This window comes from Bombus affinis, chromosome 5, assembly GCF_024516045.1.
Source record: "Bombus affinis isolate iyBomAffi1 chromosome 5, iyBomAffi1.2, whole genome shotgun sequence".
In the NCBI taxonomy this organism is placed as follows: Eukaryota; Metazoa; Arthropoda; class Insecta; order Hymenoptera; family Apidae; genus Bombus; species Bombus affinis.
The window spans coordinates 3440460-3465682 of record NC_066348.1 but is presented as its reverse complement, the minus strand read 5'-3'; the positions used below and the strand labels follow the sequence as shown (position 1 = coordinate 3465682).

At 37.8% G+C, this 25223-nt stretch overlaps 2 protein-coding genes across 2 annotated transcripts in view; one reads left to right on the top strand and one right to left on the bottom strand.

Annotated features, from left to right (window-relative positions):
- The window catches only part of LOC126916547 (carboxypeptidase N subunit 2-like), a 36665-nt gene extending 14952 nt beyond the window's left edge, over positions 1–21713 (top strand). Inside the window, exon 2 of the mRNA XM_050722465.1 lies at positions 11806–21713. Coding sequence (XP_050578422.1) covers positions 11838–13703 — 1866 coding nt within the window. The 5' untranslated portion in view covers positions 11806–11837 and the 3' untranslated portion in view covers positions 13704–21713. The remainder of the gene's footprint in view (positions 1–11805) is intronic.
- A 606-nt stretch (positions 21714–22319) lies between these two features.
- Positions 22320–24763, bottom strand: LOC126916561 (CD2 antigen cytoplasmic tail-binding protein 2 homolog). The gene is made up of 6 exons (XM_050722500.1): positions 24083–24763; positions 23858–24021; positions 23399–23582; positions 23152–23333; positions 22971–23079; positions 22320–22898 (listed from the first exon to the last, which is right to left on the bottom strand). The coding sequence occupies exons 1-6, from the start codon at positions 24225–24227 to the stop codon at positions 22669–22671; spliced, it is 1014 nt and encodes a 337-aa protein (XP_050578457.1). The 5' UTR covers positions 24228–24763; the 3' UTR covers positions 22320–22668.
- Positions 24764–25223: the final 460 nt, after the last annotated feature.

Here is a 25223-nt window from a genome sequence, read left to right as displayed (position 1 = left end):
ATGATATTAACGTTTAATCAGTTAGTGTATACGCTAGATCTAGGGTAATTGCTATACTGGAGCATTTATAACATCGCGTTCTTTCGGTTTCGTGTACACAACGTACGTGGCTCATGCATATTCGCGTTTTAGCGATAAGCAATAACGAGCACCTTTAATTTCGCTATGGATTCGAATAAAGCGAGATAGAAAGGTATTTTCAATTCATAACGACTGTGTTTTCATTTGCATCGTTCTGTTACGTTGTAAGAGTAATAATTAGTTTCTAAATTGCAATTATGTTACGAGTGCAGTACGAGTTGCTGCTCTCCCGATGGAGATCTCGTGAATTTAAAGAGAATTTAATTTCTTTCTTTCACGTTTTGTTCCAATTCATATTGTGATGTCATCGTGAGGTAACAGATTTTAAATTAAAGTGATTAAATGAATATCTAAAATCTTGCATAAATTATAAATTCAGATCAATAACTCTTGTATATCTGCTAAAACATTTATTTAATCTTTAAATCGAAATAAAATGCTTTTACCTTAATTCGTGCTCGCAATGCGCAACACATTTTATATAATTTAAATGGATTTTATAATCCGTTATAATTCATATCTCTAAATAATCTTCTATCTGTTCAAATGTGAAAAATCAAGAAACTCATAGCACATCACGCATCCATTATACCTACATTAAATTGTAATTTTCCAGTTTACAATTTTATGAAAATTTTGCATTTTCCTACAAAACTTTACAACTTTTCTTTCTTTTAAATACAAAGAAATATATTAGACAAATTACACTGTTCAACAAATTTTTATTTTTTTCCGATTTTGCAAACTTCGGTACAATTTTTGCACAATTTTTCGAACTATACACGAGCCTGCAAACCGTTTTTTCTTTAATGTTACTCAATGCCGGCGGGTAATGGTCGCGCGCATTTAGCGGTTTCGTTATACCGAATGGCATGCGAGGCAACCGCTAATGTTGAGTACCACTGCCACCGCAGCGTGTGTTGTCAAACTGTTTCATCTTTTTATTGGAATCAGAACATAATTTTCTAGTTTTTCTTGATGCTTTCCTTAGCAAAGATACCTGTTCTATCGCGTGTTGTAGCTAGATTTTGTGCTGAATTTTTTAAATAAACTGAAAAATATAAGCAAAAAATGCATTTTATGTGTTATTTTAATTTTTATTATTATTTAAACATATTCAAATGTTTATAATGCAATGACAATACGATATTGTAAAAGCACATAATGCTTGCAAAATTGAAAATTTGCAATCGTTTCTTTTAAATTGATTTTTTCGAAAGCTATAAGTTCTAGGAAAAAACGGTTTAGAGATTTGTGTTTAACTCGCAAAAGTGTTCTAAGAAGCAAAATTTCTTTACGTATAATAGAAATATTATATATAATAAAATATTAAAAATATTAAAAATTAAATATTACATACAACAAAAATAAACCATCGAAATTTACGCAAAAATAGTTAAAAAAGTAAATATAATAATCTTTGAACAGAATCCGCCTCATCTTTGTAAATTTTGTCATATTAATTCGAAAGAATTTCAAAGACTATGTACTCGTGTGATAACAGAAGACGCTGAGAAAGCATAACCTTCGAGTAAATTAAATAACTCACGAGTGCCTCGCGTGTCGCATCAATTTGCATCCCGTTATTATTCCAACGGAACGATCAACTTCCGAACAACAATGTTACAAGTTCACGGACCATTAAGCGAGCAAATGAATTTTACGTACAAAGCGCGTCGTATCGCGTATACGTAGAATTTTACCCATCCCGACAACCTAGTTCGAAGTTAGTCGTCGCTTAATGACTTTTCTTTTGACGCGGCAAGAAAATGGAGCGTGTTGTGGATTATCACTCTCGTTCCGCCAAAAATTGCGCTTAATGACTTTTACCGCCGCCTCTGTGGCGACGAAGATGCCCGAATACGAGCCCAAAGCATCTATTTCCTCCTTTATATTCGCTGCTGGTCAAAGATTTTCACTTTTACGATGTTATATACCAAAAAATAATTTTACATACAATACATATTTTTATACTGCGAGACTTTATATACGTAGAACTCACGTAAAAAGCGTTATATACTTAAGAAACACTCCTCCTTTATAAGTATTAGGATTCCTGCTGATCTCATGCAATACATTTCTGATAAAGTGCACCAAGTTTGCGATAATCTTTCGTAGGATTTTAGTTGACTAAAAATAACCTTTTTATAGAGTATACAAAGATTTGTTATACGCAGTGAACGTGTTAAAGAGTATTCGATGACACTCGAGACGTGTAGAATGAATAGGGATCTTGTATAAATTGAGATTGCTGCCTACAAAAATTAGAACCATTCATTGCTCACATAGACAGATGCTTATTTGTCACTAGAAGAGGCATGAAATGCGGTCATGGAGCATAATGATTCCTCCAATTTGGTAAATTGAGCCGACTGCGTTTCTTTTATATTTGTGGAGCTGAAACTCGAAGTTTTTTTTAGAACGAGAGAGAAAGAAGCTTATGAGGACAAAGAAAATAAAAAATGTTCGAGGACGTCACGATTGTACCGTGTGATTAATAAACTGCGAATATTTACGTAAATTAATATCTTTGCGAATTATAACAATGAAAGAGATGAAATCTAAATAGAATAGGATTTGTACACATGTTGCCAAACCAGATCTTGATTATTGTACGTTGCAAAATATTCTACGTTCTTATAATTTCATATCTAAACTAATTCTTCAATTTATGGAGATATTCTATTTACGTCGAGAGCTCATCCGGGCAATGCGTCCGCTTTGACAAAGTGTTAGACATCGATTTCTTTACTTTAAATTGACATCGCAGTAATAGGTAAACGATACTGTATCTAGGACAAGTTAATGGAATAATCTGCTGAAAAATGTCTAAATTTTCTTACAATTAAATACAGAAACTCTTCACATTATCCAAAAAAATTCCATAAAATAAAGAAAATAAATTCTCCGTGTCTTAATCTTCATCCTTGTTACCTACATAATGGAAATGATAATATATTTTAGCTCCTATTCTTTAAACAAATCTGTCAATATATTGTATAATCATCGTGTCCCAGAAACTGAATAAAAAAATTAATAAAAAAATAAAAAAATTCTTGTCGTTCGAACAAGAAACACGTCGATCTATTACTGAAACGTCGATAAAGCGAAAATAATACGCTCACAGAGATCCAAGGTGTATTAGAAGTAAAAAGTGAATCAACTCTAAAAGTTCTACAAAACACAGAAAAATAATTTTTCCGACAACTTTTTCTTCCACTATTCACTTTATAAAAAATATCATTTACCATTTATTTTATCTTGAATCTACGTTTCTGATTGTATCTCAGGACCACCCTATCGTAAAAACCAAGCTCAACAGGACAGAAAACTTGTTATCGTTCCAACGAGAAGCCAGTCGGTCTCTTGAAATCGGTATCGAAATTGGTATATGCACCAACGATAAAGGAAAGTTGGATATAGTGTTCAGAGCGCGAAAAGCCTGTAGCTCGTGTAGCTCGTAGCCATCGCTGCGGGGTGTAGCCTACACCACCCTGCGGTTAGCCAAGAGCTGGTATGAGTTTGGCTCATCTTCAGTTCAGTTTCGGAGCCACCAAGGCTGGAACGAGATGAGTTGGAAACGGAAAAGAGTGGAGGGGATCCCTGTAAATTGAATGACTTGCCCCGTTATATGTTGCCCTCACCGGTTTTCTTTGCTTTATACCATTCTCAGAAATTGGCCAGAACCCGCGCTCAGATTCCATTATAGACAAGAAGTCAACGCACAACCTAGCCAGCTCGTTCGATGCCATTTCCGTATGTATTATGCATGGCCCAGACAAATTTCGTTATCCGTGGGCAGATAAGAAAACGCCGTCATTTATTATTTATTTTCCCTCTATCGGTAAACGGGAAAAATCCCCGATCCGGTCGCGACTACTGAATATTTTAAGGTGCTTTTCATGGGGAAAAATGGGAACTAAAGAGGACAACTATAACACGAAATACAAATTATTAGACATATCTGGAAGCTTTGATTATGTGAAAAGCCATTATTCGTTCGTTCGTGGATCTGTTCTTAATGCGTCGATTGAAAATTGAAAACGAGACCTTTTGTCCCGAGGGCTTATGACACTTTTAACCGGTTTCGTTATATCAGTTCGCTGAAATCAACCGCTCGAAATTGATCGCTCTTTAAGCGCGATTTAGACGAACGATTTCCCGGCAATTTTATTCGTTTTTAATTGAAATTTTAACGCCGAGAATTAAAAGGGGATAGAAAGTCGCTTTGATACGAAAAATGGCAAATTTTTGGTGTATTTAAAGATCACAAAGGGAAAGTACGATGACCATTTTTTTTTGTGTTAGGAGAGAAATTTTTATATTCGATATACTGTCAATCAAACATGTATTATCAAAATCCATTTCCTGTTTGATTTTAAGGTTGAATGTATTTTTTCATTGTCCCTTTGCTTTATAAAAGACAAAAGTCCTTAAAATGGATTTTTACCTTAAAAACTTTTTTCATCGTCAACAAATTAATCGCTATCGTGTATTGATGTCTGTGGTATTGGTTTCGAATTAATAATAAAATCATCCAAATATATAATGTTAATAATATTTATCGTATTCGATACTAAAAGCATCAACGTACATAGAATGGAAATTTGATCTGTACTTTTCCAATAGAAAGATAGAAAATTTCTGATTAACAAGTTGAGTGCCGCGCTATTTTCGTCCGATTTTTAGCTCAAGCTACCTGCACCGCTAATGGTAATCTATCACTCTATCACTTGGTTTACATGCGCTGAAAACATGGGTGGTTTGAATCGAAAGTTCAGCGTGGCCTATATATGTACACCCCACGCAATACTAAACGTATTAAAAACAAAACTTGGTCGAATCGAATCAAATAATATGAACCACTTTTTAAATCGTAAAATAGAGACTGGCAGTTGTGTTTTTAAACGTAGGAGGATCTTATTAAGATACCGTCTCAAGATGTTGTTAAACCACGTAAATGTGCCAAAACTATCGTACGTCTCCACGGTGGAGCCAAGTTTTATAAGCTATTCTAAGCAATCTGATGTTTGCCCGAAGTTACGAATTGTATCATGCGAACTCGACAACTGTAACAGCTAAGTTTCGCCACTCAGGTCTCGGTACAGTAACGGTCCAGTCTTTTTGCAAAACTTGCTCAAGAAAGGTCTTATCTTTGGCAAATAGCGCGCCCAGCAGAGTCGTTGTAATTAAACTTGTTATTAACGTACTCCTTTGGCAACATTAATGGAAAGAAATACTTCGCTTATTCCCCTAAAATAAGTATGACGTTCGACTTGATATACATAGCTTGATCTACAAATAAGAAATTGAAACTCATAATGACGTAGCGTGATATAAGATAACGTTTCGATTATATAAATTATATTTGTACTGCGGATGTTTATGCAATATCATATTTTTATGAACGTAACTAAATAAGTGTAACTTCAATAGAGATTTAGCGCACTCACTCGATATTATAACAACTTCTTTATTCTACACGTGTTATATATTTTTGCATATTATGTACATTCGATGCATTCTCGTACTTTTCCATAAATTTTCCATAAATGCATAAACATCCTTAGTCTAGTAAGTTCATCTAAACGCAATAATGAGATGTCATATAACACAACAGAACGCGTTCAAAAGGTATCTCAGAGAGCAACAACTAAAATAAACTAATCGAACGAAGCAATAAAACGCTATAAGGAGGTACCTACTCCGTCGTTGAAAGCCATGTAATACGGACCTAATTTCACGGAAGCGACCAACACAAATATTTTCCCCAGGCAAGGATCGTTTCGGCTAATACAGCAGCCCTTCACCCTTATCGTCCTCTGCTCGTAGACAAGTGTTGTTTATCAGACTGATGTCACTTATAGCGATGGCCAGAAAGCCCGAATTTCGAGGTAATCACGCTCCCCTTGATCCGGGCTTCGCGGGCACCCATCGGTTTCACCCTCGTCTTCACGACTTTCGTCGTCTTCCTCCATCCCCTGCGAAGACATCCTCGCTTCGTGGAAAATCCGCTGTCTGGTCCAGCTACGACTCGATAGCTAGGACGAGAACGAAAAAGAGGAGCGAGAGAAAAAACCAGCGACTGATTTCCCGGAGAAAATAACGCTCGACCTGCCATACGGGATATTACATACTGCGGATGTTAACGTTCACCCCTGTTATATTTTTGTTCTCTCTTCTTTTTTCCCCTTTTTTTTTCTTTCTCTTTTGCTTTTTTCTTTCTTTCTTTTTTTGCTGCCGCGAGGTCGCGGGTCCTAGGAGAGGGAGCAGAAACAGAGAACGGGGGACATATAGCTCTGTCAGATAGCGGAATGCTGTAAATCTGTGCATTATACATGACAGCGAGATCAGCGCCATTTGTTATTCCGGGTTAGAGAGAAAGGGGGTGCAGGGCGCAGAAAAGGGGACGTGAAAAATTACTGGCACGACCAGCACTTACCGAAACGAGACGTTTTCGGATTCGTTGGTTGGAACACTTGCCAGGGGACTAGTTACGGAATTGAAATTATCGACAATGGCCACGCGTTAATGTTTCGTGGTGGTGGTCGTCGACGGTGATCTCGCGACCGCGTTCCTACAAAATGCTCCTTTTGTGAAACGCGATTCCTTTTGTCCACGCCATCCTGCAACGCCGAGTGAATCAAAGTGTTTGAACGCCCGTGGTTAGATCTTTGTGTTGGCCTCTCTAGTCTTTTTTCTTTTCTTTTTTTATTTATTCAATGGGTCAATGCTGGGGGCTGATCGTTTCGATGTAAACGTTAAATCAGATTCCGTAGGAATGGATTCCTTTGGTCCATTTTAAACGCCTCGATCAGCTTTCGAGGTTTTGGGATTCGATATTATGGTAATGATATTATAATTCGTAATTTTAATAACTTTAGTATCTGGACACTGTACAACTTTTACTTTGTCGCACTGTAATTCTGACGTATTCACATATTATGATTTTGATACATTTTTACGATGAGGAAAGAAAATGTTTAATCGCAAATTGCATTAACGCATATGGTCTACTTGGGAAGAGTATAATTTTATTTTACTGAAATTGTATTTTACTGAAATAAACGATAATGTTTCGAAACTGTAGTTAAAATATACACAGAATTCGTTTGATGCATTAATAAATTCAAAATATATTCATATATTTATGATAATAATTCAATATTTCACATATTCTATTAAACTTTGTTTTCAGAGTACTTGGTTCCATTATTCCGTCATTATTGTAGTTTATTATGCGACTCTACATTGTAGGTTAAAAATAACGGCAATTCACTACTTCTGAAGAGTTGGTAGAAGACTAGTCAGAAAATATTCATCGAATCAATGAAATGGCTCTGGACTTGAAGTTGTAGGCTGGGTTGAAGTAACTTTCAAAGTTAGAAACCTTTGCGATATTACTAACAATAAGAAGATTTACAATGGATGCAAAACAACCAGTTTGTGTATATTTCCAAGTATCTTGAAAATAGACATCGTGGAAAAAAGATGAAGCATTCTCCAAGTTTAGAAAATTGATTTAAAAAGTTAAAAAATTTATTATAATTAGTAATTATATTACAATAAATATCACATTCTATAAAAGAAAATTGATCGGAATGAATAAATATTTCTATTTATTTCGATTTACTGTTTAACCGCAAGCATAATAAAGATATAAATGTACAAATAGACGTTCGTTGATTTAATTAAACTCGCATAATTAGTTTTAGATCATCGTTGTTTCCCAGCATCCAGCGAATTCGGTCTTGGAAAGTAAATATTCAATAATTCTCGTGCAATTTCCGTAGTTATCTCATTCCATAACTATTTATCACTCTCAAGCGTTCGTAATCAAATTAAAAGCGTTCTACCAGCAAAATTCAGATTAAAAGCTGCTCGTTGGCTCGATTAGGCGTCAGGCGTCCCTGACATCTGCTGATCGCCATTATTTCCCAACACTAAACTTACATCAATAACTTCTCGAAATTCAACCACGTAACGCATTACCATCACAAGGCTTCCATAATTTTGGTACTTCTCTCGTTTTCGTATACGCCACGCTTTTCATTTTTAATTTAATCCTTGACTTTCCAACTTCTCAATCGCAAAGTGTTTTCTATAGTTCCCCGCGGTTAAAGTACACATTAGAGCATGTTTATTCCGGCGTTAAAAATGTTTTCAACGTAAATGTAAATGCCGGTGACCGCAGGTTGACTTGATTAAAAGCGAATCGCGACTCGAGAAATATTCAGAGACACTGTCAGAAGAACCCGCTTAACCGCGCGTCCTCGAGGAAACTCAAATCGTTCTATCGCTAAAAGACTACCTCTGAAAAAAAGAAAAAGAAAAAACTGGCCGAGCAATTCGAGCAAATTTCGCGTTCGGTTTTCCCAGTTATTCCCGATGATGAGTACTCGAACGAACAACTTTACTGCTCTGTGTTCGCCATGCACACGCCCGCGTTCACACACTGTCGAGATAATAAAAACGACCGGTCGAATAAAGTTTTTATCGGCTTGTTAATTTTCGAAGCGGCCGCGGCAACGAGGCTCACGCGATTCGCTTTTGAAACTATTCCTCGCTGCTTATCATTGTTCCTTTCGCGCCGTATTCCCCACGAGGGACTAATGTTATTTATTCTGCAATGCATGGAAAAAAGTTAACACACAAATGCTTCGCTATTCTGCGTAAATACCAATATACATATGTACATACATACACACACGTGTACGATGTATTATACACGACGGAGTAGCCGGACGCAACGGTGGACGGGCAAAATCTGAACACGAATTGAACATGCAGGTGTCCGTAAATAAACTCGTTGCATCGAGTTTGTTGCGGCGAACCGTTGGAACGTGAAGGGTGGTTACGCTTTCGCGGCTTGTTCGCCCGCTACAAAGCCTCGCCCGTGGACCGGGGCTTTTTATTTCGCGAAACTGTTTAGCCCGGTCCCAACGCCTTCGGTTGGGGAATATCGTTTACATAATTACAACGGCCAACCAGCGAGCGCGCCAACCGGAAGAGCCGCTCTTCCACAGCGTGCGTGTATGTATTATATTGCGGACCAGTATGCAATAACGAAAGGAGGAAAGGTTATTTTAAGTCCAACAACTTACGCGCAACCATTAAAGGTTATAGGTCTCTATTCAATATTAAAGCACTGGCTCTCGTGGTATGGTAGACAACGTTCCTATTACACAATAGCAAAGAACAACAATCACATCGGAAGGTGGACGTTGCTGAGGATGGGACGGAAGTTAGCGAGTTGTGATTCAAACATAAGCAATCGTGGGAAAACGTCTTTATCCGAGGGAAAGTATAGGAAAGCGGCGACTATGGTTATAGAAAGTTGAGTGGTCGCGTAACTCGAAACTTTCGCGGACTTAGGGTACGATTCTAAGGTTCTTTTAGTTCCCGTATGCGACTATGTATACGTGTGGTGAGCTGGCCTTCTGGCATTGGACCAATGACATGTTGTTGAATTCATTTTATAAAGGGAGAGACAGGCCAGCCAGTTTCTACGTGGACTGTTTCCAATAGGCGCGATTCGATCGTTGGTGGATAAAAAAAAAAAAAGGAAAATTGATTCGATGTTTAGCATATTGAGAATGCTCGACGTGCTTCGAATGGATAAAATGGCGGAGGCGTTGGTTATAACCGGCCTGTAGTACTTCGTGCTATTTTTTCCCTTTTTTTTCATGTAGTTGGTCAAGCTGTTTAAGTGTCTCTGGACGCTATTATCTCGTTGATGGCAGCGGGGGGAAATACACGGAATGGCAATGAGAATGAGAAATTTATGAGCAAAAGTCGAATGTGTACTTATATATAATTTAATAACTCTATAAACGTGCATACCATGATATTGATTTGCTGATGGTAATCAATATTAAGATACCGTTGTGCCGATCCCATTTTCCTTCGTTTACGTTACGGTACTACCTATTTTATTACAGTACCATGACTCCGTTTATACGCTCTCTCTCTCTCACACACACACACATAACACTCTCACTTCATCTCTCTTTCTCTCTCTCTTTCTCTCTGTATACACATAAGCTGGATTTCTATTACTTTTCTTAGAATTTGCGCCTGTAATTTGTGAACCGTATCTCGGGTAATTTGAATCAGCGCTGGAACGAAGCACGATCTCTTCATCTTACAAAGAGCATAATTTTCTCTCGCGCAGCGTGTCCCTGAAAGTAAGGACAAAACAACGTTAGATATATTTAAAACACCGATTTAAAATGATTAAAAATACAAGAAATTATTCAGTTCCTTTTTTATTTTCATTTATTTGTATATTTTTCTCTGTATTAAACGCAGTCAGTTTTGTGTAAAATGTTCTCCGGCAACAGATCTGCAAAACTGTCGGCTACACGCGTTGTCAATCCCACGCAGTGTCATGAACTGTTTTCTATATATAAACACTCTGTTAATGTAGATGTTTTTAATAAAATGATATTATAAATCAAAGAAAAATTCACAAAGCTTTTAACACGATTTTTGGCAAGAATAACATTTTTTGCATTATTCTCTTTTCCTTTTTCATTTCACACCTATATAGATACATTATACGATAACATTTCCTAATTAAACCTTCATTGTTTCATAAATTGCGGGCGTTTATTTTGATATTACCATTTGTATGAGATTTTTTGCCATGTTTCTCTGAATATTCATTTCAAATGGGGTAGTTACGTTACGGTCTACAAGCTGCAACATAATATGTGAGGCTCATTTGGAAATTGTATCTGGCACTTGAAAACAATCATTTTTGCTTTCCAGTAACTCGCGTCCGCTTATCTGTGGCACCAGGTGTTCCAAATGACCACCATGTATTTTAACAAGTCTTATTCTTTTAACATATCCAGCTGTTACTAGAATTTGCTGGCAGCCTTGTTTAATTCGTTACAAGACTCCCTCCTGATTATTAATGAAAGCTGTTGCAGATAACGCGTCTAAAATAGGGTCAACGACTAAAATTCTGCTGAATTATTTCTTACAAAATAACTGAATAACAAAATTATAGAAATTTGTAAATGTTTAATATCTTTAATATTTAAAATTTGCTAATAATTTTCTATCAGTCATTCGCTTTATATCTCCTTTAAGGGGTCTTTGAGAAATATTTATATTCAGATTGATTTTATCTCATTAATTGGTTGAAAATATAACCCTTTTTAGCGACTACCTAATGAAATTACGTGGAAATTATTGAATGGGAAAGTCCTTCGAGTTGGGTTGTTTCCCCAGCAATCCTGAAAGAAAAATAATGACTCGTTTCGAATTTACGATGTCTACCGTGATTACAAGTTCAGCCGAGTTTTACGTCTCTGTGCCTTGCCAACGGACAATGGCAGCCTCGGCAAACACTCGTTTCAATTACATACAAACATGTTAGGGCTTGATTGAGCCAGAGATATTTTAAAGTGAATTTTTGTTTTCTTTTATTAGCAATCTGACGTTACCGCGACTATGTAGAATTTATATTTTATACATTAATTAGCAGTTTAAATTTTAGGTTCGGTAGAAAATAGGGCGAATGTAAGATACAGAAGATAAGTGTAAAAACAAGGTCATTTTTTTGCAAAAACGTCGAAATAAATTACTACTATATAGCAGTAGAAACGAACTTACTTTTACTAAAGAATTTACTTTGAATTTATTATCCACATCTACTTGAATTTTATTTTGTTGGTTTATTTACTATATTATCGTTTTATTACAATGTTACAGGGCAGTTCCAGTCGAGGAGGAGTTCATATGGAATGGCATCACGTGGACCGTCGACGACGACGCTGCCAACCGCGATAGCGTTGGCCGTCGCGATGTCAGTGATGGCGAACGGTCTTTGTCCAACGCAATGCCATTGCGACGACGAGAGCTTGCACGCGTCCTGTGCTTACGCAAGCCTCGAGGTCGTTCCGATCCAATTGAACCCGGAGATCAGACACTTGGATCTGTCCAACAATCGTGTCGGCAATATTCACCTGTCGTTCGGTTTCTACGGTAACCTGGAAACGCTTGATCTCACGTCGAACGCTATCCACACGTTGGGCTCGGACAATTTCGTCTTCCAAAAGAATCTGGTCACATTGAACGTAAGCAGTAACGCCGTCAGAGCCTTGGCCAAGAATTCCTTGCAAGGTTTAGACTCTTTGAAGGAATTAAACTTAGCCAGCAACAATATCTCCGATATGGACGAGCAAGCGTTCAAAACCACCAGTGAACTAGAAATCTTGAATCTAAGCGACAACTCGATCACCAGTTTGCCAGAAGGATTATTAAAAAATCTGCACAAAATCCGGACGTTGATCTTGCACGGTAACTTTCTGTTAGAGATCCCCACCGACAATTTAGCTCTGGCTCCGAGCTTGGAGAACGTCGACCTATCCGACAATTTGATCCAGGAGCTTGACAGGGACTCGTTGCCGTCGTTGCCCTTGTTAGTATCGTTAAACCTGGCGAACAACGTTATCAGAAATATTGCTGACGACGCGTTCGACCGATTACCTGACCTACTGCACCTAGATCTGTCCGGAAACAATCTGACATCCGTACCCACGTCCGCACTGGCTAGGCTGAACGTTTTATCGAACCTGATTCTTAGTCGTAATCCACTAGGTACTTTAGAAGCCGGTGGATTTCGCAATCTATTTGAGCTAAGAAGCCTGGAGCTGAACGATTGCACGATCATTAACGTGCACGCGCGAGCGTTCGCTGACAACGTGAACCTGGAACGAATCTCGTTGGATGGTAATCGAGGTTTGAAAGAGCTACCAGCAAGGGTTCTCTATAGCGCCAGATATCTGAAATGGGTCTCTCTACGTCGATGCAGCCTGTCGACCCTGCAGCCCACGCAATTCCCTGTGGACGGCCTGTCGTCTCTTCGCGTCGGTGGCAATCCCCTGGTCTGCAATTGCTCTGTGCACTGGCTGTGGAACGTTATCAGAGCGGAAGAGCGGCGGAACGAGTCGAGGCTCGAGTTAGATACCCACGATATCATCTGTACCGACGAGGAATTCGCCGGGAAAGCCCTAATCGCTCTGTCGGAGGGTTCGTTGCGGTGTCGGCTCAATCCTCTCTATCTGTCGTTGTCAGTAGCCGGTTGTGTAGCCGCGACGGCGACTATTATGGCGCTGATAGCGCATGTGACGCGGTCCAAGAGGAAGAAACGTCTGGCGTACGCGGCGCCCAATCGACCGGAATTCCTTGTCTACGTGGGCAGGAACAACGACGAACTGGACAAGAATGCGGAATCGTACAGCAGACGGCTGTTGGCTCGGAACGAGGACACGCCGTACGATACTCCACGCGGGAAGCCGGGACAAAGAAGCCCGCAACCGCAGGATACGAACATCTACGAGACGCCTAGGTACACCAGACCGACGACTAATCGTCGCGATACTGGCACCGATCCGACGTTTGCCAGGCAGGCGGAAGAGGGTGTATACGCGGTGGCTGACGTCACCGATCTTCGCGACGAACCACCGGAAGTGCTGTCGCTTTATCGCATGCAGAGCCCCGCAGCTCCCAGATCGAACGTTCACCGACTGGATTATGGTTATGATTACGAGTACGATTACGATTACGAACCGCCGCTTCCTCAAAAACCTCACGTGGTGTTCGTTTGAGAGAACGGCAGCGTCTTAACGCTGCCCGATCTGTGAGAACAGAGATGGTTCTCAACCCTCTGGAGATTACCGAGATCCGTAACACGAAGAAACCGAGCCGCTAGCTCTTCGTTCAGGGAGAAGATACTTTCCGAATCCCACGGAGAAGATTCATAGAGGAAATGGATTACCTAGTGACGCGTGCTAGTTTCGTCTTGTACTTCGGTCACGTCCGGGGATTACGGAAGAAATTCCAGTAGCGACAGTCTCGCGCGCTAGATCTATCGTTGTTGCGAGCTAGTAGAGAACAGAGGGAGGGAGGAGGGTGCTTTGGACAAGACCTTAATAGGGCTGGATCTATTCTGACTGATTGGCCAAGATCAAACGTGATACGGTAATCCTTCCTTCACCGAAAGTATCGATTCTGTCGTCCATAAGAGGTATGCATGGAGTCGAGGCATACTCTCTCCTTCTATCTCTCTCTCTCTCTCTCTCTTTCTCTCTATCTGATCCTTCTCTCTGTCCGATGAAATTTAACGCGTTGCTCGCGGATGGTAAATCGGTTAAAATCATTCGACTACGGATATACTATGCCCACCATAGAATCTTCAGCATCATCAAGAGAATAGCATTCCATCGTCCATCGCGCAGAAACGGGGACAGATGGTGGACTAGACTCGTGGTGGACGAGCTGAAAATGAAATGTCTTCCGAGAGATAGTCGCGCCGCTGGAGAACAGCAGAATGCATTTTCGCTGGGGGAACGCAATCTGACTCGGAATGTAAATTGTACGGCGCATAAACGTGGCCACCGTTGTATTACACAGGGACTGGGAATAGGGAGGCTACGGGAACGTATTTATTTTCACGGATTGCGTCGGATTCCGTTGGTTCAGTGCAAATGCTGGGCGCCGTGTTCCGAGGCGGGCGTTCATTTCGCATTTAAACGTAGTGACAAATCAAATCAAAGCAGCGTCTCGTTAGTCCGTTTAAACCCTCCCTAGACTAGCATCCCAAGATTACTCTTCCTCTCTCACTCGCGTCTTCACCAAACGTGTATCTGTCTGTCCCTTTCTTAACCCTAATTTCGCTTTTCCCCTCTTTGTTCGTTCGTCATTCCTTTAACTGTCTGTCTATCTTCGTCCACGTTTCCCTTTGTCGATTCACCGTTCGAACAACTGTCCGCGTCCTTTAGAGGAACATTGACAAGATTTTTGCGAGACGGTCGGCTACCTCAAGCACAAGCGATTTACATAAGCAAGAAACGAGTTGAAAGAATGAAGGATCGCTGGGCGTTGTTAAATCCGCGTTCCTTCATCCTTTCGTTCGCTGTTTCTTTATCTTTCTCTTATCTGTCTTTATATCTTTGTATAAGGCGTATACACACACTTACAGATACGTGTATTAACGAACACACACGCTAAGCATAACCACACGTTAAAACATACACCGAAGGGAGCAAAAGACACAATGTTAGAATTCGTAAAAACTGGACGGTTCCTTTTTCCTTTCCGCTTGAACCCGCTGAAGTCGAGTGAAGAGGGCCGTTTTCAGATGAACATTGTAAATTGAAGCAATAATAGACGCGACCTTTACCGTTAGGAAACACATTACGATCGCACCGAGGTATATTTAGACACGAGAATTTCACGTTTATACAGACTTAAGCGTACTATATATGATGATATATATAAATGATATATATATATATTTATTTATTAATTTATGATGTTAAGTTTGGAAAAGATGTTACGTTTTGAATACGAGAAAAAAAAATATACTTGATGCATCAACAAGAACATGCGTACGTATCCATCACGAAGCATCGATCGAACTTTCGAATTCGTGTATCAATGTGTACGAGTATGCTTTCAATCGTAAGTAACTGGACCTATAATAATAATCGTGGTAGATTTTATTTATTCATCCTGCATCGTTCATTATCACAGGTTAATTACCATATTTAATTTAGACCTAAAAAATATAAAATATGTAAAACAGAAAAGAAATTGGCAGAAGATATCTAAGTTAAGAAGCAATCAATCTCAAATGTAAATTCGTTCAAATTATTGAAATTATCCTAAATTTATTGAGTGTCCAGCGACTTATGGAGGGAAATATATTTTTTATTTACATAAATGTACATTGTGCACCCAGAAAATCGTAATTCGTGACACGTAATGTGTCGCAAGGATTACTACGCGGACTCCGTTAGTACGATCATCTGGATAACTCGGCCGTGTGCGTATTGCCGTCGTTATGCGCGTCCTCGAAATGCAACGCGTCTAGAAATTTAATGGAATATCGAATTCCTGCTGATTAAAGTCTCCAAGCGCGATGGCTCCTCGAAGGAGAAGGTTGAAAGTTAAATATTCAATTCGCCACGGTAAACCTTCGCCCGAGCCTTCGTTCGCTCGCTCGAAAACCTCGGATTGCTGTAAGATTTCGGGAATAACAATTCCATCGTGAATTTGCCGGAATAATAGCGCCTCGATTCGCGGAACGAGGTCAGAGCGAACGGTATTATTCTCTTAGAACGTCACGTCCGATTGGCTTAGGCGATTTTTTATTATGTTTATCTTCTATCGAAATATCAGGACTAAACGGATGATAGATTAAATCGACTGTTCCGAGTTAATTAAGTTTTATTTAAGAATAACTTTATTTTAATAATACATACGTAAATTCAATTACTTAAGAATTTAAGATGCCTTGTGAGAAAAATGAAAGATCATTCGATTTTAACAAAATAGATAAAATTCGATTGTTGAAACTTAAAAGTTAATTCGTTTTATATTTAATTACACCTTCTTATCAAAAATATAACTTTACAATAATTTAGTGAAATAATCCAAGTATTAGTATGCAAACGTAAATATATGAATTTATTATTTAAAATCGCGTCTGTGTATCATTTCGCAGAAGGCTATAGCGGTTAAGCCATATTTACGTTTATAGGATCGATATAGAAGTTGTTTTGGTAATAACAATTTACCATAGGCTTATTATTTTGTGAAAAATATCTACGACCGTGATTCTACTTTTTCGCGATACATTTATCCTTAAACCTCTCAGGGCGCAATGTAAACCAATATCTCACGCTTTCCTTAAAACCTGATTTCAAGGGGTCCGTAAGTAGTAAAAACGATTTTTATCAGACCCGTATAGAATCTATCGATCGAGAGTTAAATTCTCGATGGAATAACCTCCGTATAAAATAAACTCGCATAAAACTTGAAAACCCTGACACACCAGGATACGAAACGGAATTCAAAAGCAAAAGAACTGCCAACGATAAATAATAACCGTATTCCATTGAAGTTCACCACAAAGCTTTGACTTTATACTATGTATTTATACCGTGTGTTCTAGGTTTCTCCCGTAAAATGGTATTAGTATATTCTGTGAGTAAAAGTAAGAAGAAATTTCAATGAAATTCCAATAAATAAATTTTCAAAATCTATAAATTCTAATCAAACTTGCCGATAAATGATTTACAAGCCCATTTGTACGACGATTTTTTTCTTATTTTCACTCACAGTTATCTTCCGTTCTAAATAGAAGTTTTAATAAAATTCCAATTGATAAATTTTTTGAATACAAAAATCCAAATTAAACGTTTATTACGAGAAGCTACGTTTATACAACACTATTTCTTATTTCTACTCGCACAATGAATATCGGTCTGCAAAAAGAAGCACACACATACCGGGACATCCCGCAATGTCAAAGATGTACAAATGAACGAAGCGCAATCCGGAAAAGGGGCTCAAATAGAATTTACGGAGCGAATCCAGCCGGGGCGGCCGAATTTGAACAGTTCCCCCGACGCTCGACCGTTTAATTTACGCCGGGATCGAATCGTCCCGATAGCCAGCAGGCTACATAAAGAATCGGAAATGGCTAAGCACAGCCGAATGAAATATTCGTGCCACCTGTAAGAACGCGATCCTGACGCGCTGGTGAAAGCGGTCAGAATACATCCGACGATCCCTTTCGCGTATTACTTCCGCGCCCCTCGGTGATCGGCTGGCAGACAGCTGTGAAAAATTAATTTTCCCCGAAGCAGCCGATCCCTCGGCAGTCGACTCGAATCGAGGGTGAAAACAGTGAAAACAGAAAACAGCTACGGTCCCACTGACCCAGAAGCCGTGGTTCTCCCGTTCATGGACCATCGTCCGACCGTCCATCACTTTCAGAAAACTTTCCAAGTTTCGACAGCGAAGTTCGCAACCGATTGTCACGGCCAGGCCGGAAACTTACTCGCAAGAATAGATCCGCCGGGTATAGAGGCGATTTGATAACGCGGCGATTTTTCAATTCCCGTTTCATTTTCCGCCGATCAACGACAATAGAATCAAACTTCCCGAGCTGTCCGGAGTTCTATAATCTGCACGTAAAATTACAGACGTCTGACATTGCCAAGTTCTTCGTGTATGATCGCGTAAAAGTGCTTCAAGGGAATTTAAGTTGGAAATTGAACATACAGATTTGCTGATTTAAATGTTTGCATTAAATTGTTGTTTTAACGAGGAAATTCGATGAATATCGTGCAGTTATAAACATAGTTAATTTATATTTAATCGAAATGTTATAAGAATAATGTAAGGAAAATGAGAATATTTAACAAAGATATCTAATATTGTAATATTCCCTAAATCAAACAATCCTGATACAAGTAATATTTCCATGTTCTTAATAACCTGAGAATAAATTTCATGCATACGCCTAAACCGATTACACCACGTGATACATAACTTAGTCCCATTTCGACCAGCCTGCTACACCCAGATTAATTCGATTCGGATTAAGCAAGCGTTCGAAGGCACGACTAAAGCGGGGCAAAGAAAATGAGCCCAGTAGAAGGGAAGTTTCGACCGAAGGAAATCTAGATTAAAGAGCAATCAGAGAAAAAAACGAAGAGAAAGGGAAACTGAAAATGAAAAGAACGAACGGGGAGAAAAGAAAAAGCGAGTCACCGGACCACCCTCTGACAAGCCAAAATATTAGATTTGAGAGCATTTCATTGGACCCACTTTCCCGGTCGGTTAGCCAAGATTCCACGGTGGCATTTCGCCCGACTCGTTAGTCATGGTAGTTAGTCATGTTACACGGATCTCGCCCAAGGAACGAAGAAGAGAAAGATGAAAAAGAGGGAAGCTGTGCTCGAGCAGACGGAGAGCCGGTAGGTCGCGCGAGAAGAAACCAAAAAACGGCCTACCTCTGTTCCTTCTTCGTTCTTCGCGGTGTCCCTTTCTCTGTTTTTTCCTTTCTCCTTCTCTCTCTCTCTATCTCTCTCTCTCTCTCTTTCTCTCTCTTCTCCCTCACCTTTTTTCCTTTCCGGTTTCGTGTCACGGGGATCTCGATGCGTTCGAGGCGCGCCCCATCGACGGCTATTTTTGTATGTACATAGAGACAAGAGCTGCGCAACGTCGAATGCACATCACGTTCCTCAGACGCGTAAACGTCCATCTTCAATGTCCGTTGTTTTTTGCTGTTCATTACTCCCGGCTCCTTTTATCTTGTCTGTCTCTTGAACTTTGTCCATCTGTCTGTCTACGATAATATCTCCGCCGGTTTCATAACAACGATGCGAGAAAATACAGTTGTTAAACGATTTCGGGATTCTCTCGAACGCAGCTTCCGCTGCTTCGTAACGAACCAAAGCGTGACAGCGTGCCGCGTATCACGATGAAGATGATGATGACCGGGCGTCGTCGCTCGATCGCTCGAGTGCTGGTCCCTCGTTCACTCGAGTCTTCATCGATGCTAATGCGGCGGTGTCGCCTGGGTTTCTTGCTGTGTTTGAGAAAAGTCTGTCGAATATATCAGTGACGTGCAATATTTTATACTTCGTTCAGAATATTGCCTATCTGCGATATTAACTTAATTATACAAATACGTACTTGTACTCGAAACATTGCCAGCTAGACGAATTATAGAAATTTTGAAAAATTTCATCTTTGGAAAATTGGCGATTATAGATATTGAAAATGAAGATCACTGCAATTTTTCTATAAATATTATTGAAGTATGGTTGTATACTTGAAATTCTTTTCACTTGTTAACGTATTCAGCTTGCAAAAAAAATAAGTAGATTGCCGCTCTACAAATGACGATATCGCATGCGATTAAATTTCCAACATTCCCCAGAGAATAAGTGTGAATTCGAGATAACTGTATCGTAATCTGCTGTCAGTTTATGAAGTACGAGATACCTCGCGATTCGGAGCAAATTAATGCCGATTTATTATATTAATCCCCGAATAACAACTGAAAAGCAATTTATCCCGATTACAACGATTCTCTATTTACACGCGAGATTCCACAGTATATTCGAACGATACTTTCTCAAACACTAGGACACCTGTCTAGTTCAGCCGCGTATTCATGTATCTGACGTTTAATGGAGCTATAGTAACCTGTAGACTACTTAAGATTAGAGTTAAGACAATATCGACGCGGACGTTTCATTTTCCTCGAGCGTCTATCACACAGTTCGTATACATAATTACTTCGTTACATGCAATTTGGGTATATTACGTGCGTTTATGAAACCGGCTTACGAATGCGTCCACTGTTTGTGCCATTTTTACCTTTTCTTCGTCCCCTATCTGATTTATTTCCTAGGCCCCCTTGCACAATTATTTACCAACTAATAATATCAATGAATTAACAAGTTACAAGTTATAGGATATAGACGTTTGTTTTATAATTTTACTTGTTAATTGCTAAACTTACTTGTAGAATTTTATTTATCTCGTTAGTAGACTGCGGATTTTTATGTATATATGGGAAAATTAAAAGTGCAAAGAGACACGGAATGCGCATAATATGCAAAAGTAAATGAAATATTCAAAGTGCAACACTCGTTATCATATTTAGTAATTCTTTAGTTGTGTTAATAAAAATATGAATTTGCATAAATATCCGCAGCCCACATTTTTTCTCGCTCATTACTAAACTCGTTCCTATTACTGGACAATTTATTAATGCTGATAAATTATAATTTGTAACTTGTAAAATGTCACGAATAATATTAATTTAATTGCGCACGAGGGCCGTGATCATTTGTATCCTGATTGTGCTGCGAAAATCAAAGAGAAAACTAGTGTAACTTGTTTCGTCGTGAATGTACCGCCTGTACCTATGTGAATTTTTCCTGTAAATATTAGTATAATAGTTTCGTGTGTTCATAGAGTTCATAGCTGTTCTTTATGTACAGCCTCTAGCTTCGCCTTTTCTTCTCGCTTCCGTTATTCTTGTTTCCTTTCGTCTGTTATTCTGTTCTCTCCTTTTCTTTTCTTTCTCGTCAAACATAGAGACGAAAATTGAAAATATCGACACGAAGTCGGTGATTTTTGCATTTCGCTGATTCGCAGAATTTTTCCGTAAAATCGCTGAGCATGGAATTGGTCATTTCCGCGGGAATATCGCGTTGAACTATTATTTTTCCTTGACGCGGTATATCTCTGAATTTAATAATCCTTTCGAAAACTTTCTGCCACCTTTTTCTTAGGTCGAGCGGTGTATAGCGAGAAATGGCAAATCTCGAACACAAACTAAATAGACCGACTGATCTTTTCCGACGTTTAATATAACTTAGACATACTGCATCGCATACGTGCACATTCGTATTTTCTACAAACGACCGTGCGTAGGATTTTTTCAAGTTTTGATTAGTTGAGAAGTTGACCAGTCAACTTTTATCACAAAGCTAACATTACTAGAACGAACCCTCGTCTTGTGTACCGTTTCAATACTCTCCGCGAAATTTCCATTAAATTTCGCGGTGGAGCTACGAATTTATACACTTAATAATTATATATAAATTAATTATAATATAAATTACAAAATATATACATACTACTACCATTATAGTAGTACGTATATACATGCATACTCACGGGTAAATATGTATGTACGATTTACTTACATACACGAAATATTTTAAGTAACCATATAGAAATTTCATACATTGCTAATAAAAATGTTTAAGATATCTAATAAAGTTATATTGTATATTCAGTAATATGTGTGCTATTTGTCCGGTATGTAGATGAAATGCCTGTTAACTCCCTTTTATTTTGCGTTGTTTTATTACGTATGTATACATATGGAATATTACGTGTAGATATCTCAATCCTGTGTTTTATATATCTCTATGTGCTTATCTTGTAACGTTTAATTACGATATTTTTACGTTTTATCGAATGTTTACTTATTCTGATTTTATGTTGAACGTACTAAAATAAAAGCCAAGAATCAAAGATTTTTCAGAATTTATTTTCTTGAAGATCTAGAAGCTCGAATGTAAAGAACATCGAGTTGCACTCTGTTGAATAAACAGGGGTAGTCGCAAGGTTTTTATGCGCGGTACAAATAGATTTACTTTAGGGATAAAATCCTATTTAAAAATACCACGTCGTGTGGACCATAAATTCTGCCACCCCTATCTTACTATTGGGTATGCACAGGAAGTTCCCAAAGTGTAAGTTCTTTTCTTTTCTCTCGATTTAAGTAGCATACCGGATGGTCTTTAGTCAGGCATTAATAAAAACATCTGAAATACATCAATAAAGGTAGATGTCTCTAAAATTTAAAAGAGCAAAATAACAGATACATAGAAAAAAGTAAATAGGTTTCCACGATAGTTTTATTTATGCGATATGTATCAAGAATGGACAATTGTTATTTTATACAATTTAGTCACATGGAATGAGTTATTACTCGGTATTATTACTAACAATACTTTTCTTTCTTAAATACAGAGAAACACAGTTTCTATATTTGATATTTGTTATATTATAGTTTCAAAATGCCAGAGTATGTGTTCATCAAAGTATGTAATTATACTGTACATATTGACAGGTAGTTAGCCTATATTTTATTACATAAAACATTGTTTCTCATTGTATTTATCATCAAAAAATTACAGTTATATACTAGTTCTTTTATCAAATGAGGTATCAAACAAGAACAAAACATCACAGATAAAGTTCGAAATCCACTCTTGCAGCATCATAAAACTGATTATTTTGACCCGTTCTTCGCACCCAAGCTCCACTTTTAAAATAACCTTCCCTTGCCCATGCATTCATTTCCTCACTTGTATGAGGACCATAAACTTCTGCATTTTCATCTTGTGACCATTTTAATTCCCATGTTACTTCTTTAGCTTCGTCTGCTTCAGAATTATCAATTCCTTTATTATTACCTAAAAGAAAATAAACATAATATATAATATCAGAAAATTATATAGGATAACATTCTCAGAAAAAATAATTACTTTCATTCTCATCCAATTTTGCTTTCTCTTTTATGTCAAAATCATCAGCATACATATCCAACTCTGCTTCCTGTTTTGAAGGATGAGCATGTTTATCTCCTAGCTCAACCTATGAAAACCATATTATAGTTAGGTTATTAAAAGTTTTTAATATCTATCATATTTTGTCATGTGCAATTACCTTCTTTTTTATTTGCTCGTAACTTTCTTGATATATATCCATATTTCCAGTACGAGTTAACAATTCATTTGCCAATTCTGTTAATTTTGTTATACTAATAGAATTTTGATCATCCTCTATCGGTTTCTTTTCCTGTTTTCTTTTCCATCTCTCTGCAGTAGTTAATCTTTTTTTTCCTTTTCCTTTAAATAATTGTAATGATGAACACATTCTTTCAAATGTAACTTAATCAACTAAATATAGCTACCAAGCCTGCACAAAGCCTTAGAAACAGTTTCTCCAGGTTGTAAGTATTCCAATATTTGTTTATAAACCTGAGTTGGATTGAACATTATATCTGGATCTTCATCTTCACTATCGCTATGTGCCAGTCCAAGTGTTTTACTGCTTTGGCTTTCCTTCTTTACACTTGCTGTAGAACTCGGTTTGATCTATCAAGATTACGCCTTAGTAATGTTTTGCATTACTGAGTAAACAAGGCAGGTTTACAGATAATTTTATTTGTTTGCTGTATGGAAACATATTCTGATATTTCAATATGCAAAAGTCCAAGAGCAAGAAAAACATTAGAAACATGAAAGCAAATTTACATTTTATTTTAAACTACCAGGACTTCAATTCGTATTATACAATTATGCAAATTTAGGGGATTAGTTCTGTCACATATTCTAAGATTAAAATCATTTGACCAACTAGTTTTACAAACCTGCATCCAATCAATGTTGTCTAACCAATTATCTCTAATTTCTTTTTCTTTGTTCCAAAGATAATGGCCTTGTTTGTCAAAATGTCCTTCTTCTAATTCCTCTTTCATATTAAATGCTGTAAACCCCACATTTGTTTCTGGAGCACTTGGTCCATCTTCGGCACCTAATAATCATATACAGATGTTTTACATCATGTTAAACAAATTTTTCATATTTTTACGTACCTTCAATTTCATCATCGCTCATTATATTGTAATTATCCTCGTTAGCATCATCATCTTCTTCATCCGAATCTAACGAGTTTTTTACTGGTGCTTTTCTAACATTATTATCTTCTAATTCATCAAATTTACGTTTATACATTTTCATATATTGTGAGTAATGTATTGTGAGTAATCGATAATAAAAAATATCCGTCTTTTACTTTATCGTAATAACTTATTATTGACTCTTCCAGCACGTACAGTGAAATATAATCTTTTATTGGACGTTTTTTCACAGTTTTCGAGAAAAATATTATTTAATTTTGTATAATAATAATTATATTGTATTTCTAGAATGTCTAACAAACAAATTTCAGGAAAACATATTTAAATACAAACGGTAACAGTACAATTTAAACAGTACAATTATGTATAAAGTATTTAACTACGTTCAGGTTAGGTTAACTTTTGGGCAGAGTAAGTAAGCTGGTAACCACGGTCCACGGTCGTATACACAGATCTGGCACAATCTCAGATCTTGAGCACAATCAAATAAACAAGTTTGGACACACGCTAGGGAAAATCGTCCATTTTTTGAATTAAAAAATGTCAAGATGGAGGATAAAAGAAGGTTTCGTTATGCGAGACAGACAGAAATGAGTAGAATACCTCTGTCTCTGTCTGACACACTCATAGCATGTCAAGCATGCGCAGAGCAAAATCCTTCTTATTTTCCGCGTTGATTTTTTACGGCACAACTTTCGAATGAGTTTTTCTGTTTTCGGAACGAATATACAAGCAGAGGGGAAATGACAGTGTGTTAATACCTATAAGGTTCAATTGACCCTCGAGAAGTATTGCACCAAGCGGCTAAGTATTGTACTGATTCAACTCTAGCATAGACAAAAACCTATTTATTTCCACACTAGTGTGTAACGTACATATAACAAAAACCTATTTAATTTTATGGTCGCACGTAAAAATTCATATTTTTCTATCCGAAATATACAAGTATAAGAATAACAGAATCGCGTAGTAATCAAAATGAGTTGACCTAAGAAAAAGAAATTAATTTTTTACTATATCGCATCGCGTCGATGTTTTTGTTATAATAAAACCTAATTTCATTTTAATAGTAATCTCACTAGTTGATGGCCAGCGA

Bases quoted from the DNA above. Each gene is read 5' to 3' on its own strand.
- LOC126916561 (XM_050722500.1), bottom strand. From the start codon at position 24,227: ATGAAAATGTATAAACGTAAATTTGATGAATTAGAAGATAATAATGTT. The intron at 23,080-23,151 runs GTAATTGCACAT...TGGTTTTCATAG, and splicing joins ACGAGCAAATAAAAAAGAAG to GTTGAGCTAGGAGATAAACA. The intron at 22,899-22,970 runs GTAATTATTTTT...ATTTTCTTTTAG, and splicing joins AAAATTGGATGAGAATGAAA to GTAATAATAAAGGAATTGAT.